At 41.7% G+C, this 20382-nt stretch overlaps 1 protein-coding gene across 3 annotated transcripts in view; it reads right to left on the bottom strand.

Moving 5' to 3' along the window:
* Positions 1–20382, bottom strand: part of DPP6 (dipeptidyl peptidase like 6) — a 461031-nt gene that overhangs the window by 131119 nt on the left and 309530 nt on the right. For all 3 annotated transcript variants that reach the window (XM_021388076.1, XM_021388074.1, XM_021388075.1), the window contains exon 4: positions 842–936. In XM_021388076.1, the coding sequence (XP_021243751.1) occupies positions 842–936 (95 nt within the window). The remainder of the gene's footprint in view (positions 1–841; positions 937–20382) is intronic.

Raw genomic sequence — 20382 nt, 5'->3', positions numbered from 1 at the left:
TAATAATCCGTTTGCTATTCTCTACTTCTGGACTTTTGCAATGATACTACACCAAAAACAAACCAAACAATGAACAAACACTCAAGCTGACTAAAATCTGAGAGAAGTGATGCAATTTTACCAGGACAACGTGAATTGTATCTCACGGCTGGAGCAAACATAAGAATATTTAACCTCAGGAATTAGCTTTTAAAGGAAATTTTGAAAACACTGACATTTAATGGTCTACCTTCTTACACAAAGTTGACTTCATCTGCTACAAAAAAACGATGCTTCATTATTATAAATAACACACTGTTTTAGCTGTGAATTTATTTTGTTTCCAGTCATTTTTATAAGAGTCTACTAACTTCTTGGCCCAATAACTTCTTGGGGTCTTTCCCATATGCAACCCATTTCTACTCATCATCACTATTCATTAACAGCACTGAAATTACATTGCAAACATTAGGCAAGAAAAATCAGTAAATCCACAAGTTAAAAAATAAGCATTTACATGGAGAAATGTGGAGAATGCTACCAACAGGCAGTAAATAGTATAAATTGTCTTTTCTATTAAGCATGCAAAGACCAGAATTATGTATCTTTCAATTATATGTGATATGCAAGACTAACTTCAAATATCTATATGATACTTTCCTGGAGTACAAAAGAAACTGAGCTTGCAGTATAATAATGAAAGCTAGAGCTGAATTTCAAATTATCAGTTGCTGCTTAGCTCACAGCATTACCAGCATATTCCTTCTGTTTGACAATACATGGTTGAAACTCAAGTCATTCTCTGTTTTTCTGATCCAACTGCAAGAAAACTGAAATTATGCTCATTATAGAAAATACTTACAATTTTTTTGTTTTCTATTAATACTGTTGAATTGTTAGTTTCCACATTCCTCAGAATCACTGTGCCATTCTGGTTTCTATAAATGAATTCATTATCTGCAAGGAGAAAAGGAAAATATCATTAAGGAAGTCTGAAATTGTCTGTTTATGTAGAACCTGGCAATGCACTTGGTCCAAGAGGATTGCTGGGAGCCTTCCTGTAAAGAGCACAGATTTTCTAATTCAGCCATTGCTGTAACATTAGGGTGGCTTCCCGGATAGCTATCAAACAACAGTTAGTGCTTGTCAACTCTTTCTTCTGCCACATTCTCACAGAGCTAAATACAAGCAGGTGCCCTGTTTTGAATGTACGTATGTGGATCATTGTACTGTTAGTGCAGAAAAACAAGGTCAGAAAATATGCCTTACACTGAAAGGTTTCCAAGATCCCTAATCTCCATGGGAGTTCATTAGGCCAGATGCCTAGAAAATCCCTGGAAGCTAAAGGCAACCCACTTTTTGACACAGCATATTTTTGAAGCTGGTATTGTACTGATCTTCTGACTCTGCCACTTGTCCTAATACCAGAAGGAGATGCATGGGAAGAAATGGCTATTTTCACATGCAACATGACAAATCACCTTGCTCTCGTTGCACTTTGGGACTGCCCCAGCACTCAGGATGTCTGTACAAGGACAAGAACCCTGCAGCAGGAGCAGCTCAGGCAGTCTCCAGCTCTCAGAGCTCAAAACCTACTACAGAAAGGCTGGGATAGGTGTATGAAAGAGACTCCAAATGAGGGTTGGGTGGCAGGTCGAAGGTTCAGGATGAAAAAACATTACAACAATAGAGGGCTGTGATCTTGTCAGATGTCACAAACTGAAGTTCAGGTCTGATAAGTGCTTGCATGCACTGCCCCACAGATAAAAGATAAAACCGAAGTCACAAGCATGTTGCCATGAAAGGATTCAGCAGCTCTTCTTGACACAGGAGTAGGGTTACTACTTTCTGAGCAACCTAGCTAAACTAACATAGAGAACTGATGGGTCCTACCCAAAAAATCTATTTTGAGAATAAGGTGAAGCAGATTCTTTGAGGCTAAACTGTTGCTGCAAGACAGACAACAAGCTGTTAGAGACTTTGAATCACTGCAGTAGAACTTCAGAGACATAGGCAAAGTTCTCAAACTATCTCCTTCTTCTGATTATGACATAAATTTTATCAACACCTTTAGTCCCGAATAAAATGGTAAGATCTGAGTTAGACTGAGGCTTGCGTTTGAGACCAGAGGAATGAAAAGAGTTCCTGCTTGGATATGATGGCATTAAAATGTTGTCATTAGTTATTTGGCATTGTCCAAGAATACGGCATTTTCATAAGATTTCCTGATTATATTCAGGACTTCGAAATATTGCTTCATATGATTTACGACTAAACTAAGTAAGATTTTTCAATCTGTAAATGGACTGATCAAAGAACGAGAAAAGACCTCCAAAAAGTCATAAGCATTGAGGACATAAGTAGGGAATACTTGTTCCCTGCCTCTTCCAAAACAAATATTAGGAGGCATTAAATGACACCAGCCAGTGACAAGTTCAACACAATCAAAAGGGATTACTTCCTCACACAGAAGGTAAGCAAGCAGTGGACATCGTGGTCCCAAAGTAAAGCAGTTGTCAGGAATTAGAAAAATGGAAGGGAGACATTTTTTGGAAAGTCCTTGAATGAGAGATTTCTGGTGACCAGAAGCATATTCCAAATTATTGCCATGAGAAATGTACTCTTAAAAATCTTTGCTAAGCATCTGCTTGTGTCCCCAGCCAGACACCGGCACAGATGATGTCTGGGGTCTGATCCAGCACTACTTATTTACAACTTCAGCTTCCAGCTTCTGTGCCAGGTCCTGAAGAAAAACTTTTGTGCCAACAATTTTTGCAGTTTTACAATAAAATATATTAATGCACTCTACACACATTTCTCATTTATATGTATTCTTAGGCCATTGAGGTTGAAGCATCATTTGTCAAGAGAGGAAAACATATAGTCCAAATTTGTATTCTCAGGTATCCTTGAAAACTGGAATAACTAAGCTCATTATCAAGCATTCTGAGAAAGATTACTGCTTTAATAATCAGCCCATGTCAGCAACTGCAGTTGTTTTCCAATTACATTCTAAATTCTAGGTGGAAAAAAAGCTCATTTTAAATACAGGCAATAAGGCATCTGGATAATTGTAACACCATTAGAATATTTCTTAATTACAGGAAAACCTGGCCATGAATGTTCGCCCTCAGCTTGAAGTTCAAGACACAGGAGAAGCATCTTATAAAGTCAATGAGTCTGTGGCCTATTAATACTCAGTGATCCTTTCTTGAGCATCACTTGATCTGATGGAAATTACGTTACTGCTCCCAGTGTTGTTGCTACTACACTTCTATTCCTCCCTAAGCTCCTGCTTGGAGATATTGCAAAAAGTAACACTTCCATAAAGCATGAAACTTCGAGATCATTGCACAAAAGTTACTCTGTCATTGGAATCAGGCAATGAAAGGCCTTTTCGTTATTTCTTACAGTGTAATGAGTTTAAAATCAGGCACTAATCTGCTGCACATACTTCTGATACGAATAGGGAAGAACAAACGAAGCAGTGCTGATTTGTTAGGGTAGTAAATCTCGCTATTATATTCAATACGAGCCATCAACACAGTGTCTGAATTAATGAACAGAAAAATCGCTCTGCTTAAAAGAGGAACAAATTGATCTACGTTACACTCCAAGCAAAACACTGTGAGGTTTAGCTGGTCTGTAAATCGCACTATCTTAGTCCTCAGAGAATCAATGAATGATATTCTTGGACTTCTGTTTTGAAACGTGTGATTTGTTCAATTGAAGGAACATTTATTTAGATGGGACATATCTCAATCAAAGACAAAAAGAAATGCAGTAATTTCTGTCAGTAATCAATTCTGTCCAGCAAGCTGATGAGTATTTGCAGCCTGATTTATAGCTGTCTCCACAGCTGATAAAGGTCATCACTGCTTCTCATTTTTTATACCTTTCTTTGGGGCTGGTGTTCAGTGTAAATGATGCTGAAAATTTTAACTTTCAGGCATAAAGCCATTTATTCCATTAGATAATGGATTTCTTCAACAGCAGAGGTCACACCACCGGCTCCTCCTCTTCTCTCAACTTCCAGGAAAATGTTTGCCTGGTGGAATCCAGAGTGTAGGCACAGACATGTAGTCACACTTACAGAAGTGACTGATTGCAGAAAGCAGTGATTACTTGAAATAACGAAGCAGCCTCGCTGCTATACAGTCAGTGTGGAGGATGGGAGCTTCAGCAATTTCTTTCTTTTTTTTTTCTTTTTTGAAATGGTAAATGGAACAAATGCAATCAGGAAGCTCATGAGTGATGATGTATTTGCAGTGTCAGAATTTCCCAGATTCTGCAGGTAAAGTGCATGCAGAGAAAACAAACTCCCAGGAGCTCCTATCCCCTGCAATTGTTGGGCTTGTGCTGCCTCTCATTTAGGTCAATACAAGACAAAATACTGACTTTAATGGCCCCAAGTTGTGTCAGAGGAGGTTTAGATTGGACATTAGGAGGAATTTCTTCATGGAGATGTGGTCACGCATTGGAACAGGCTGCCTAGGAGAGAGTGGAGTCCCCATCTCTGGAAGTATTTGAGATGTGTGGACGTGACATTAAGCAATGTTTAGCAATGGGACTTGGTAAGCCTCGTTGATAACCGCACTTGATGATCTTAAAGGTCTTTTCCAACCTAGATGATTCCATAATTCCATTTTTTAAGAGATGAATGATATTAGGTCCCCAGTTTTGAAGGCTGTTTTTGCTTTTTCAGGCATGTAAAGCTCTTCAGCCCTTCCCAGGGTTTTACCATCAAGAAAAGCAGAGGGGCTCTGGGAGCCTGCCCACTGGAGCTGCTACACTGCTGGACCTGGAAGTGCCAGCTGGAGCACAGGAGAAAGATCACGAGGCCATCATGGATGGCCCTCAAGTTGTCAGCTCAACAAGCCAAGGCAGTTCAAAGAGCCAACTAAACACTGGAACATCACCAAGAGAGCAAGAAGGAATTTATCATTTGCCATAACATAAGAAAAAAAAAAGAGTACTGAAATTCATGGACAAAAATTAATCTACTGATAAACTGGCAGATATTAAAGGAAATGGGCAGGATAATTATTTAGTATCCATAATCCAGTGCTTCTATTCTTACAAAATCACAGAATCTGTGAATGACAGAATCTACGGATGACTACAAATGGGTCAGGCTCAAGTCCAATGTAGCATCAGCTATTGCCATGGTTAGAAACCCAGTGCTGGACTGTAGGAGTACTTGGCCTGGTCTAGTGGCTGGCAGCCCTGCACTCAGCAGGAGGGTTGAAACTAGATGATCTTTGAGGTCTTTTTCAACCCAGGCCATTCTAGGATTCTATGATCCAAGAGGGCTCCTATTCACATGGTTCAAACTGAGCACCAGACTAGATAGTTCAACACAGAGAACCAGAAGGTCAGGTCTCTAGAAGGATGAGTTTGACTTCTGGCAGATGCAAGGAAGCTGAAGGAACTACATCCAGCTACAGATTTGCATTGCTCAAGTATTTATGGCTGTATGGCTTCTGCAATGAGACCTTGTAATACATTATTAGAAGAGAGAGGCTGGTTTGTAAGGTAATAGAACAGCAGGCATGCTGTTGAGAATTTTCATTATTTGTCAGAGATCATGGAAAGCAGAAAGAATTCACTGATAAAAGATAGGGGGGAATTAGTATTTAATTCCAGCTCTGAAAAAAAATACCCCTAAAGAAACTGTAATTTTCTATCACTTTACTGGAGAGGGAACAACAGAAAAAAAAGTTACAAAAATCAGGTGCAGCAAGTTAGAAAGAACAGTTAGTGAAAGGCAGAAGGTAATATCAGGGTTGATAGGAGAGCTCTAGTCATTCAGAGCCACAGATTTAGAGGGAAAGGCAACTTCTCAATTGTTCTCAAGTGTTGTAGCTTTGGACATGAAAGATAATTGAGTGCGTCTCGATCTGATGAAAGTCAGCATCGGAGGAATTATTGTTCTCAATCCCTAAGATGAAGGGAGACTGGCGAATAAGGGAAACCTAAACCTTGCAGTTATTCTGAGCCATTTCAGACAGATTAGCCTCTGGATAGTAGTGTGACCAGACAGGCTGGCAAATGAATTACACCATGTCCAGAGGGCAGAGATGAGGTGGCACTGCAGCGGGCCACGTGCATGGCTGTCACTGTTATGGGACTGCCCAGAGGGGACCAGGCACTTTCAGTCATTTCTCACCCCTGCTGCTGTAGCAAGAGACTTTGCAATCCTTTCTAGCGGGGCTGGAACCTGAAAGAATTCTCTGAGCTTTGCAAGTGGAAACACCACATCGTATTCCACCTGATGAAGCCAGTTGCTGCAGCTGGAAATGAGTGAAGAGCCCACTGTTTTCAACTTGTCTCTTCCCAAAAAAAGACTGTTGTGGGGTTTTCAATGACCCAGAGCAGTCAGGGTGTTCCCTTGCAGGGATGCTGCTCAGCAGTAGCTGTTTGCTCCCAGGCAGGAATCAAGCAGGCACAACTGCCCAGTAGTGAACAGGCAGCATGAGGTAACAGGAAGGAAGCATGCAGTAGGGATAGATGGTTTTACAGACTGAGCTGGTGTTTTCAAACTGGTAAAAGTGTGTACTATAATCATATTCATTCAGAAAAACATGTGAGGATGAGGAAGTGGAATTTAAGTTGTTAAAATAAATAAATAAATAACGGAAAAGAAGGAGGGGAAGGAAAAAGGGAAGGGAAGGGAAAAGAAAAAAGAGAAGGAAAGAGAAAGAAGAGAAAAAAATGAGAAAAAGAAAAAGAAGAAGAAGAAGAAAAAGAGATAGAGAAAGAGAAAGAGAAAGAAAAAAAGGAAGAGGAAGAGGAAGAGGAAGAGGAAAAGGAAAAGGAAAAGGAAAAAGGAAAAAGGAAAAGGAAGAAGAAAATCCCACAGCCCTCACCCCAGCATAGACACTGGGGCCAAAGAGAAAGTTCTGTTGGGAGAAAGCAAATCCAGATTACCCACAGCAAGGCTGCAGCATGCAGGAAGAAAATGCCAGCTGCAGTGATGCCTGACATCTGCAGGACCAAGGGTGGCTGCTTGTTTAGGTTGAAATTCAGGGCACCATGGGAACAGCGTCACAACAGAAGCAGACACCCAGAAGCAGGCAGGACAGTGGTGGGTGTTTGCTGCTGGGACTGCCACATTCCCACCCACAAACCCACCCACGAGGGAATGAAGCAGCCCTAAAGTGCCAGGCAAAGCAACAGGTTTATACATGGAGCAAAGACAACAAAAAACTCCATGTAAACATCTGGTATGGAAGGTAAACTATGGGAGGCTTAGGATTTCCTGGAAAAAAAAAGTGTTTTCTGTGTGACAAGTGAGAAGAAATAGGTCAAGTGGAGGGGAACAGCTTGCTGTGCATTGCACCAAGGCCCTAAAAACCTTTAAACCTGCCAGATGTAGCCCACTGTGCTCAGGGATTGATGTTCAGAGTACTGGTGTGGTACATTCCTTGGCAAAACATGGGAATAAACAGGCAGCAAATGTTAGGGCCATGCATGTTTCTTAGCTGCTGTGAAATAGAACTGCAGAGAATGCAATGCAAAATGAAAGCACAGTCAGCCTCTCAGCAGAAGCCTACTTGGGTGTCCAGACAAACACAGTCCCAAATTCAGGTAGAAAAGAAGAATTTTATGACGACTCATTTAATACTATGAGCTGTTGCTCTTTCAAGATACGCTGTAGAGCCCCTATTTGATATTTATCACATGTACTCATAATAACTGGATCAAAATCCCCTCCTCAAAGCACAAAGCAAGCCCGTTTATGCACTGAGCTGCTTCACAAAGAGAAAAAGAAGAAGCACTTCCCATCCCCTGATGTTGCAATGAACTGACTTTGGGAGAACAGAGAGAGAGGGCAGCGTATGTGGTGAATATTAGGAATTTTTTTTTCTCAGAAGGAGTGACAGTGCACTGGCACAGGCTGCCCAGGGAGGTGGTGGAGTCACCACCCCTGGAGGAGTTCAAGAACCATGCAGATGTGGCACTGAGGGATGTGGTTGCTGGTATGGTGGGGATGAGTTGGTGGTTGGACTAGATGATCTTAGTGGTCTTTTTCAAACTTAATGATTCTACGGTTCTGCAAATGGCAATGAAACCCCATCTCCAAACCCTGGTGATGGGGATGGCCCTATATATACCTTGGCACTTGCAACATACCACAGCCCTCTGCCACCAGCCTGCTTTATGTCTTTCATCCACTTGCCCTCTACCAGCAGCTCCTTTTTGTTCAGCCTTGCTACAGCTCAGTGCAGAAATAAGTTACAATCTGTTGTATATTGTGATGCTGATGCAAGGGAGCAACAGGGGATGGAGAACAGCTTGCCTTTAACATCGCTACAGCCTTTAATTCCAGGAGACAACTGAAATCCCATTTTTATCTTCCTGGCATTATGGATCATTATTCTTTTACTGTTTCCAGCATTTTTTTTAACGTGAGAGGTAGAAATAGAAACTTGAAATAGGTGATTTACCACAATGTAGCTAAAATGCTGCGTAACGCACTGCACTGGTACATTAAGTACAACATGAAAGAATGTGCCTTATTATGCAAGAAATGGTTTTAATTGCTCATCACTTCAATACAGTTGTAGTTAGTGCACCAATATAGTGCTTTGGCGGTAGTGCCAGTAAAATAAAACACAATTATAGCTCAGATAAATTCCCAAATCAAGGTGCATCTCTAGCAGGCTTGTAAATCACTTGTCAAAAGCTCAAAGAAGGCTGAGCCTTGGGAAAACTTAAAACTATAAAAGGAGTTTATAACACCATAACATCAATCTGTTTCTCTCTCTTTTTTTTTTTCCATATGATCCCAAATATTTCATGATCTCAACTCAAAAAAATGCTTATTCATTCTCATTGAGAGAAAGCCTAGGAAACAAACTGTAGACCCAGTCTCTGCATATCTTTGAAATTCCAGTCCCAAATGTTAAACCAGCTACAATTCTGCAGCTCCTCTCATTTGTGAGACTGAACTTCACTTCAAAGGGCCCCAATCTGGGAACTCTGCAGGCACAGATCATGGCTCAGTGGCATAAGCATGAAAAGCTGAAGTCCATGTGAGAAACAGAATGCGTTTCAACTGCAAACAGCTTCTCTTCCCAGCTTCTACTTGCTTCCATAATGCATGCATGGAAAAAGGGAAGAGAGACTGCCATTAGGAAAAAAAAAATGAATGAGAAATCCGCTAGAGTAAATTGCATTTTGACTCCAGCTAGGGCAAATCATCCCTTTAAAAAAAAGGTGCGTAAAATCCTACCAAAAATAGCAAAAAATGTGCAGCTTGTTGCTGTCTGCTCTCAGCACAGGGATCTTGCAGCACCCTGAGCTGGCTTTGTCCTGCTGCAAGACAGAAAAATCTGAAACTCTGTGCCATCTTCTGTTTCAGTTCAGTTGTGCTCATACTGTGTGCTCTTCAAGCCATAAAAGTTACATCAGGAAAAAGGAGAATGATCCCAGGTTACCACGTCCTGACAGCTGGAGATGCCAGATTACACCCATTCCTTCAATTTCCTGCCAGAAACTTCCCACTTTCACAGAATCATAGAATCATTAAGGTTGGAAAAGACCACTAAGGTCATCTAGTTCAACCATCAACCTGTCACCACCACCACGTTCACTAAACCAGGTCCTTCAGTGCCACAAACCAGCACAGATCAAAGGCAGTTTAACCACAGACAACTCATTTCCAAGGAAATAGTCCCAGAACACCTCTATCCACACCCCATATGGGTTTATAATCTCACTACGCGTCTAAGCAGCAAAACAAAGTGCAGACAATGGGTAGTATGCAACAGCACATCCCAGCTTGTGCAGTGGCCAGAATGGGTGCTACAGTGGCACTGAGTTTATCTGGAGTCTAAGCCCTCGAGAGCAATTGCCACTGTAGCTGCCAGCTGACGTGACAGCCATTGTCACCTCCCTGCTGGCATCTGTGCTCCAAGCACCCTTTAGAGCTGCAGCATTGCTTGGTGATCTCTCTCTTCTTGGCCTCATCTAGGCTGCCTTCACAGAAGGGAGCATATAACCCTGTGTGTTACACATGAATGGAATAAGCCATTTGACGTTGAGAAAAAAAAGGAATCCATGAATAAATTTTCATTAGAATGTGACCTCACAGCTTGCTTTCTTTATTCCTCCATGCATTTCCTTGGCTTCTTCTCTCTCCCCCAGCCCAATTACACTTGTTAGTGGCCACGACAAAAAAGAACACATAGAATGCTTGGGTTTTTTTTTCTTCCTGTCACTGTTATTGCGTGCAGTGTATCGAAATTTCAATACCAATGGAATGAGATCTTTGTGAATTAACAAGCATACTCACTACACACACAGATCCCGTTTACACCTCCTTATTTTGGACGTGTCTATGACTGTGTTGAAGTCCAAGAGCAAAAGGAGTGTGGCAGAGCTGCAGCCATCACCCTGACTCCAGACCTCTGAAAATCAAGGAAAGACACTAAACCCAATGCCCTGCCCATTTTGGTTACTGTGTGCTGGTCACAAGAGGGCACTGCATTACAGAGCCGATGGAAATGCTTTCAATAGATGCAAAGAGCTGTTAATGAATGTTTGGATATAATGTTGGCTGCAGATCTAGTGAGGAGTGGCACCTGAAGCAGAACAGACACCGAAGTCAAGTGAAGAGCTACTGGGAGAAGCAGTTTGTAATTAAACATCCAAATGAGCTGCTTTAAAATGAATTGCCAATGAGGAAATTAAATTATTGTTAGCTATATATATGGCTTTCCCTGGACATCTCAAACCTGTTTGTCTGCAGTGACAGGCCCAGCTCCCACAGGTAGCTCCACCATGAATCACAAAAGTGATCCATTGGATTTCTTGCTCCATATTATTCTTGCTATCATTCCCGTTCTCACCAAGGAACAAGTGTTGTGCTTTGCTCCTACCCTGCACTCTATCAGTCCTGAACTAGCAGTGGTTTGCAGCTAGAAGGGCAAACAAGCTGATGCAGATACTGAAACAGAAGAGATGAACATGTGAACATCCATCTAAATGCAATGGAGTAAATATGAATATGTCAAAAGAACAACTCGTTCTTTCCTGAATCCTACACAATATTTTGTTCAAAAGTATCTTCTCAATGGGTTCTCAACACGTTAACAACTTTCAGCAAATGGTTTTAAAACCAAACAATATTTTTTGTTCTTATTCAATGAAAAAACTGTCACCTCTTCATGTTTTCCTTTATTTTCTCCCTTCTTACATTATTTCTATGTCACTCAGGGCAATCTTGCCCTTTATCATGTGTTTACGTGCTTCTCTTGTAGTCTTCATACTTCTTCGGACGGTGCCTATTTCCACTACAACCTAACCTTTTTGGATGGAGCAATCAAAACACACTGTTTCGATTAAGGTGATAGTGTCCCTCAAACTGGTAAAAGCAGGCTATTTTCAGTATCGTTCTCTCCTGAATACAGTCCAGTATTGTTTCCCTCAAAAAAACGATTGCAACAGAAAACTGGTTATATCTTCTCAGCTTTCTGTCCTGGAAAGAAGAAAAGCAAATGCAAAATGTGGAATTATAGTAAACTCTCTTCTGTTCCTCATAGCCAGATCTAATCTGGATGGCAATTGCATGTCCATTAAAAAAAATCAACAAGAGAATCATAGAATCATCAAGGTTGGAGAAGACCTACAAGATCATCCAGTCCAACCACAACCTAACCATACCACTCTAACAACCCACTGCTAGATCATGTCCCTGAACACCACATCTGAACAGTTTTTAAACACATTCAGGGATGGTGATTCAACCACCTCCCTAGGGAGCCTGTTCCAGTGCTAAACAACCCATTCTGTAAAGAAGTTTTTCCTGATATCCAAACTAAACCTCTCCTGGCGCAACTTGAGGCCATTTCCCCTTGTCCTGTCACTTGTCACCAGTGAGAAGAGACCAGCCCTGCTGTCACTGCAATCACCTTTCAGGTATTTGAAGAGAGCAATGAGGTCTCCCTTCAGCCTCCTAGATAATAAGGCAGATAATTTCCTGTAGATAATAAGCTATGCTGATTCTTAATTTCTTTTTATGAAATAAAAAATCTCTAATTATAATGACAACCGTGTGGCCAATCCTTATTCAGACAAGGATCCCTAGAAGAACCTGTATGTCCTCCATAGTGTTGGATAACAAAAGGTTAAAGGTTAATTTAAGGCCGTATCTTATGTATGCTACCCAGTTCAGTTAGATTTTATTAGATTTATGCGGTGAGGTTTTGGTAGAGGGGGGTGCAGGGGGAGCAGCTGCCCCATGTCAGGTCAGAGCCAGCTGCAGACACCCCAAAAGGACACACTGCCCTGCAGAGCTGAGCCATCAGCAACACCGGGTGCACCTCTGGGAGAGCACAGAAAGAGACAGCAGCCCAGGAGAGGTCCATGGAGGAACAGGCTGTCCCCCTGCAGCCCATGGGCAACACACAGGGCAGGTCTCCATGCACAGCCATGGAAGAGCCCACACTGCATCAGTGGAGGTGGCCTGAAGGAAGCCGTAGCCCATGGAGAGCCCCAGGTAGCAATAAGTAAAAAATTACATGAATTCCCCTGTCCTTATCTCAACCTGAGAACTTCTTTCCATCAGATTTTCTCCCTCCGACCTTTTGAGGAAGGGTGGATGAGGGAGAGGTGTGGTGGAGCTGAGCTGCCCACTGGTATGAAACCACCACCCAGCTAAATGCAAAAGGTAATAGTGAACACTCACAAACGATGCTCCTGAAATTAAAGCCTGGAAGAAGGAAAACCGAAGATATGTACACATATTCTTGGTAATATTAACAAAAAAAAAGGTTTGGAGAAAGTAAGAACTTTTTTTTTTTAATGTCACAGTTCATATTCTATAAAAAAGGAAAATAAGAAAGTAAAATAAACTTCCAAATTACTAATAAGAGCCCTGGCTAACACGTCTTCCAAGTAAAACTTCATGTTAAATGAGTTAGTCCACCAGTCAAACCAATAATGAACTGCAGTGAGAGCAGCTTCTCTTGGTCCAGCTCATGTGCATGAAGCCCATCATAGTAGGGTGGGCCAGCTCCTGCTAGTACTGCCTGCCAGGGAGCCACCAGCACTAGCATGTTTGAGAAGTGGGCTCTTGTTCACTTGGAAATACAAGAATAGGACTGATGAGCTAGCTGAGTAAGCATTTACTACGGGGGTAATACATTTGACTACATGAAATCGTTCTGAACGCTTTTTCCAGGCTGAATTGCTGGATATTATACATTTGTCCAAGCCTTGCTGACTTTGAAGCCAACTGTCTTCGTTTTGTGACTTACTGCAAACCTTACGCATTGACAAATCATGTGTAAGACTGAAGCTGGACCTCAAGGTGAAGTAGGAACAAAGGTGAAGTAGGAACATGAAAGCTTGGCACTATGCTCTGCTGGCAGGGCTGTGAAGGAGAGCTCCTTGCCCAGCCATAAACAAATCTGGTAATACGTTCAGCTCTTTCCACCAATCAAATGTTTATTCTAGGAAATTGTCTCCCACTCTCTTCTACCTTGCGATTTATTTTCATTCTTTCCTTTCTTCACCTTTGTTGACTTACCTCGAGTTTTCTTTTCCCCACTGAGTATGACACTAGCAGTGTCTTTTAAGAGGTGCTATAATAAAAGATTATTTCACAACATGCATGACAACTGTCTCAGCATCGCTTGCAGGATCACCTTATTTTCTACTGGAGATTCTTCCTTGTTACAGGCAATGAAAGAGTAGCCAGCCAAATAACCAATACAGAACTTTGAGGCACATGTTTAGACCAGTGCTGTGGCAAGCCACAGTAGGCAAATTTATTCCATGATTTTGCAGCACTGTAATCCCTCAGTGTGGTATGATTTGGCACAAGGCCACATATGTCTATCACAGTGGAAAAGCTTCTGCCTTTTCTTTAGGGTCAAACAAATTGCATGACGTGCAGCTCTTGGTACTTCTGCGCAATTCTTGTGCATATTGTCTCAAAAATGATGCATTAGAGATGGAAAGCATTCAAGAAATAACAAGGATGATCCAAAATACTGATCTAAGGGCCATCAAGCAAAGCAAATGGGAACAAACTCCTAAGTGAGGAAAAGGAGGCAGGTCTTCATGCAGCAGGTCCTAGGCCTGAGAAACTCCCTGATGAAGGATACAGGGATGAGTGAGGCACTGTAGGGCACTTGGAAGTGATTTGGAAGAGAAATACATTTGGGCTTATTAAATTAAAAAATAAATTTTAAAAATCTGATATTCCCCTGAGCTAAACAGTGCATAAATCTTGCTGCACTCTCTCATCCCTGTGCATGCATTTACTGCCACTGACAGAAACAGGATTTGGGGTTGGGCAAACCTTTGGTCTCTTCCGTTCTTAACTGAATTTTCACTGATGTGAGATTTGTATATATAAATTTTAAAGTATAATTCTATTCCCTTGATCAACGATAATTATTTCACTCTAAATTTCTTTTAATGAATTATATATATGGTGGTACTGGTACTATTTCGTGTTAAGAATAAAAAAAAGTACTGCTTCTTATATGGTCAACAGCTTAATACAGTCTGGAGATCAAAACTCACTAGAGGTTTTCTTTCTTATATAAGTAAATCCATGCCAACCTCCATTCTCGACCTTCCTTACCTGGATCTCAAAACTGAATTCCCCACCTGTCTACTCTGATTTTCTCAGCAGTGCTAGATCTAAATGGAACATGTTTCTTACACCCTCTCAAGGCAACACTAACCATGGCGAGACACTGCCAGATGTCTGGGTAAGGGAAAAGATATTAGGAAAACGTTCCTCTCTGAAGGAATGCTTGGGCACTGGCACAGGCTGTCCAGGGAGGTGGTGGAGTCACTGTCCCTGGAGGTGTTCAAGAAGCGTGGAGATGTGACACTGAGGGACGAAGTCTTTGGGCGTGGTGGGGATGGGTTGATGGCTGGACTAGATGATCAGAGTGGTTGTTTCCAAACTTAATGATTCTGTGACCTCACCATCATCTGGGAGCTGGGTATGGGCTGCCTTACTTTTCTCCCTTCTCTTTCTCTTTTGTGCTAGAGACATCTAAAGAGGCAAAGGAAAAATAAAAAAAAAAAGAAAAAAGCACCTTTATTTTGGTACAAAATCAACCACTGCAGTTATGACCATCCTTACACAGGTTTGTTGAAGGAAACTGCCATCACAGCAGTTTCCCTTCTTCAGGGGCTGGGGACAGCTGGGAGTTTGCTTCCTGCTTTATAGGTATAAGACATGGAAGCACATTTATCAGTGTCACGCTGGACCTGTGGCTCTTCACCTGGAATTTTAACTAACACAAACCAGAAAAACACCTAATCCTCTCCCAGTTAAATCCCTGCAAAACCAGTGCATCCCCTTCGGCAGTGAGTTTTGATGAATAAGATGAAAAAACAGAAAACAGATCCCTTTTCAATTTGTCTCAAACTGTTAGCACATAGGCAGAGCTGGCACATGCATTTCTTTTCTTTCAGCTGCAGAAATGCTACTGATGTGAGCTGCAACTTCTAAAGTCCCCCATGGCTGCAGCAGCTCCCCATGGAAGAATGCTGTTTCTTCCCTATTTCCATTCCTGCTGTTCTCCCTTTTTTTCTTTTTTTAATCAAAATTCTCCCCCCTGTGAACTGGGTCCAGCTGCAGGAAGCTCTGAAGTTTGCATGTTTCTATCAATCACCAGCCGCGCAAAGCCTTGGTGCAGCATAAATCATGACAACGGGGGTGGCTTCTACTCAATCTTTGTGGATTTCTACCTCAAATCTGCAAACAAATTTAACACACACCAGAGCCCAAATGCTCCTGGTTTTCACACCTGTTGCAGCTTCAAATTATTCCCCACAGATGCTCCTTGCTGGCAGACAGCATCGCGGCAGGAGGCACCGCCTTGCTGCTGAGGTATTTTGAGAGAGAAGCGCTAATTTGAGTGGAGCCAGGCATGAATGGAAAATTGGAATCTCTTTTTGCAAATGGATATAAAAAGTCTAGGAATTGCTTGCTGGTCCAACATGTGAAAGTGTTACATTGCTTGTGGGGAAGCCTATTTTTCCTGCTCTTTGAAAAATTATATCAATGGAAACAGAATTAGGCAGTTATATAGAGTGGGTGTTAGCAGAGCTCAGACTAGAAGGAAAAGTGAAGTCAAGAACATCTCCTGCATCCATCTTTTCCTCTTTAATAGTTCCCTATGAAGTTACCCAAGCAAATGAATGCATTTTCCATCTATTTGTCTTAGGCCATTAAGGCATTCTCACACAGGATAAGTCTCTTCTCATCATTTTCACAACCCCAGCCTCTGCTCCTCCTTGCACACCCCCATAATCATCCCTGTATGCATGGGATTCTCCCTCATCCTCACTGCAGCCAAACCTTCTCTATCATTCGCTCCCTTTCATTTCACTCCTTGAAGGTGACCTTCACACCACCAGTCCTGTCCCTACGTAGGCCTGTTCACTCAACCTGCTGTGATGCACGGCCATAATAAACACAAAGCTATTGTGCTGAACGTCTGAGACTGCTTTTTGTATTTATTTATTTATTTTTAAATATTTTTTACATATTTTTTTACAGGCTGGCCAGAGAAGCTGTGGGCTCCCCATCCCTGAAGGTGCTCAAGGAGAGGTTGAATGGGGCCCTGGGCGGCCTGTTCTCGTGGGTGGCCACCAGCCCATGGCAGGCGGTTGGAACTGGATGATCTTTAAGGTTGCTTCCAACCCAAGCCATTCTACGATTCTATGAGTTGATGATTTTTGCATGTGGGTGTTTAGGTCCTCATTAGGTAAAGACATATTTTGGTACTTCAAGAGGACTTGGCACAGAAGTGCTGAGGCTGACAAGCAGTGACACCCAGGAGAATAGCTGAGGAAACTGGTTACCTATGGACACTCCTAAATAAATACAAGTCTATCTACCTGAAAATCTTGACCTCCTCAAGACATCAAACTTGTCAAAATCAAGCAAAAATCAAATTGACCATTACCGTGTTACTTCTGCTTTTATAGTATGTGATGTTTTTCACAAATAGCACTTTCCCCAGTATATTTCTCCCTCCAAATCCAGCAGCCCAAGGATGATTTTCTCAGCCTACCAGCCACACACGTGCCCCACAGCACCCTAGTGCTTCAGAGAAGCTGGGCACAGCAGCCCTTCTAAGCCAAGTACTGCGCTGCTTTCCAGCTTGCTCCTGTAGACCATATTAATTTTTAAAAGAGCTAAATTGATTTCTCATTTCATTCTCTCTAGCAGCAGTGAACAAAATAGCTACATGGCAGAAATGCTCTCCTTCACGGCCTATTATAGTATGTTAAAAAGCCATTAATTCCAGGGTTTCTTGTCTTTAGTGAATAGGTTACTGTCACTGCTAAACTTAGGCAAGTGCCCAGCAGCTGCAAGACAGGGAGCAAGACAAACTCCTTCAGTGCTCTTGGAGTAGAGTATCTACTGAAAACCCTGAAGACAATGATCCAGAATGGGTTGTAAAATCAAAATTACAGTTCAAGACATTTAACCTGTTTCCCTCTTCTTTCCCACTGGAGTAGTCTCAACAGAGCACAAGCCTTTATCTATTCTGCTTTGGCAACATAGGATGTCACTTTGTGAGGACATTTAGATCACAAATAGCAATCAACGATCTCTAAAGCACATGGAAACTTCCACTGGCACCAACACAACTTCAAAGGTCACTGTGCACCTACTTAACTACTTCACATGCTCATGGATCACAGAAAAAGTGTTTCTGAAAGTCGTTCCTGACTAAACCTCCACGTAAGGGTGTGCTAAGAAGTGCCATATCAGAAAAGCCTCCTCTAGTCCTTCCTCCAGGTTTTCTTCTGGCCTACATGGCATTTTCCTTCAGTGCCACGTCTTTGCCCCAGCACAAGGTCACCTTTATGGTTTATCTGTGTTGTGGGGCTCAAAGATCACTGAAACCTTCAACACCATGAACCATTGCACAGTGCTCCAGATTGCTTCTTGTATATCACAGAAAATATTCCAAGAATGACTGAAAAGCCAGAACACTCACACAAACAGCACAAAAACAAGCTGCCATGAGGTAGGATATGATGTCTGGCACATCCGAACTGGGAGTGTGACAAATTTTCTTTGAACCGCTAAGTTCAGTAAGCCCATTCTCTCAAACCATTTCAACCCAACATTAAAACTAATTGAAAGTAACTATTTAATATCTCTGGTTAGTGAAAAGAGCAATGAAGCAAGTCTTCCAATAGAGTAACCCATCTTTCTTCATGCTTCTTCCAAATTTACACTAACAAAATACCCGTGAACAGTTCACATTGATTTAACACAAGATGAGAGCTGGGATGAGTGTGTGCCCTCAACTTGCAGCGCCTGTGTTCAAGGGCACCTGCAAACGACACACAAGACTGGAAACTGTTCAGCTGGTGACCAACAGGAAGATGAGCTTTCCTTTCACTCCAGTCCAACCTTGCTAAGGAAAAGACTCAAGTTTGGTCACTCAGAAGTGGTCAAGACCACAGAGGAGCAGCGTGGAGAAGCCTACGCTCCAGCTAACCATGTTACAGCTCTAACATTGCTATTTTAGTCTTCAGGGCTGTCAAAGCAGCACCTTAACACAATCCTTTTTCACAATGAAAAATATTAGCACTTATAAAGTTCTTAATATCTATGCAAAGCAAACTATAAATAATTCATATACTCCACATGTATCTGCACCATTTGAAATGCATCAGTGCTTTTATCAATACAGTGCGATGAATTTGCACTGCACGGAATAGACTTGGGGGCATTTGGGCTCGCCACGTATTGTTGATCTCAGCATTATTATTAAAGGTAAACTGAAACAAATTACCTCAGTTACTGCAAGACATTTCTTTTCAGCATAGTAAATAAAACTTATTAGTTCTAGGTCATTAAATTGAATATTAGACTTAAAAAGAGCTTTGAGAGCCTATAATGCTATTAGTAAAACATGCAGTAAAACATATATGCTTCGGTATCAAAGATAAAAGAACTGCTCTATTATATTTAGTTATTATTAATGCATTTTTCAGGAGGACTGATGCAAAGGCCCAGTTGCCTTTCTCAGACGCAAGCCAGGCACGCAGCCATTCTGGCTCTCACTGAGGGGCAGGTTTCCAAACAACTAAATCATTTCTGAAAATGCCATTTAGAGCCCCTTGCTAAGCAACCTACTGTTCTCCTTCAGATTAGAATAAATAATATTTTGCTAGTTTTGCAGCTGCAGCAAGTGGGCAGGGAGCAAAGACAGCAGGGTTTGCTTTTCAGATTTTTGGATTAATCAACTTCCTACGAGCCTGAGGGTATCCTTCGGCATCCCGTGCTCCTTGCTGACCAATATATTGTGCTTTTCATTTCATCCTTTATTCTTTTGTTTGGCTACAACCTCTCTTCAAGGACTATTTCACCATACTGAGACAGTGTCTGGCACAAAAAAGATGCACTCCTGGTTGGATCCTCCATCCACCAAAGCACAGCCCCAGATCCTGACAGCAGTCACCACAATACACACTGTCTTGCAAGATGCCAACAGCAAGGCTGGAAATACAAGTAATGATGGCAGGTTGCACCCAATCAATTGGGAGTACCCAATGAATTTCCACCCCCAGTGGCAGCTGGGCTGGAACCTGATGATCTTTAAGGTCCCTTCCAACCTAAGCTATTCTATGATTCTACGATTCTATTAATTGTAATAACCAATACTGCATTGGAAGTGCAGTTTTGTCAGCTTTGCGACCAGTTCTCCCTTTTTTCTAGCTCCTTTGAAATCAGTGGAATGACAGTGCTACTGATCTAACATACATTATTTCCACTTGCCCACCACAAATCAAAAAATGCTTAAACATCAGCACATCCCATTAATTTCAGTAAGTTTTCAGGATAATTTAATGTGTCATCCCATAAAGAAATACTTTTCTGGTAAAGGAAGGAAATATAGATTTGAAGAGCTGAGGGAACTGAATTTTGCAGATCTCTGAGTGATGGTGGCATTGTGCAACATTAAATCATAGGAAGAGAAGGAAAACAAGCATAGACCACAGGTATCTATATTTTTTTGTTGTTGTTGTTCCTATTCTCCACAAAATGTTGCTAGAATCACTCATTTTGGGGCACTTAAATAGGGAATTTTTCTGCTAGGTCCTTTCAGCCCTCTTGCTGGATGAAGTTTTACAAGTTTGCCGAAGGCATTTTCAGTCATTCTTTCATTTGCACTTAAACTGAGAATATGAGACTAACGGGAAAGTCTGCTTAGGAATCAGACTATTGATCTTTCATCTTGCTTATTAGAAACCTTGTTCAAGATTTCACCACTTAGCCAGCTAGAGAGAACAGTGAAAAGCAACTGTAAGGCAGACAAGAAATTAACATTGCAAAATAGCTATGGGTCCTTGGATGAATGACTCTGCAGACTGCAGTCTTGTCTTTACACACCA

Source organism: Numida meleagris, chromosome 2 (assembly GCF_002078875.1).
Source record: "Numida meleagris isolate 19003 breed g44 Domestic line chromosome 2, NumMel1.0, whole genome shotgun sequence".
NCBI classification, from domain to species: Eukaryota; Metazoa; Chordata; class Aves; order Galliformes; family Numididae; genus Numida; species Numida meleagris.
This window is presented reverse-complemented; position numbering and strand designations above follow the sequence as displayed.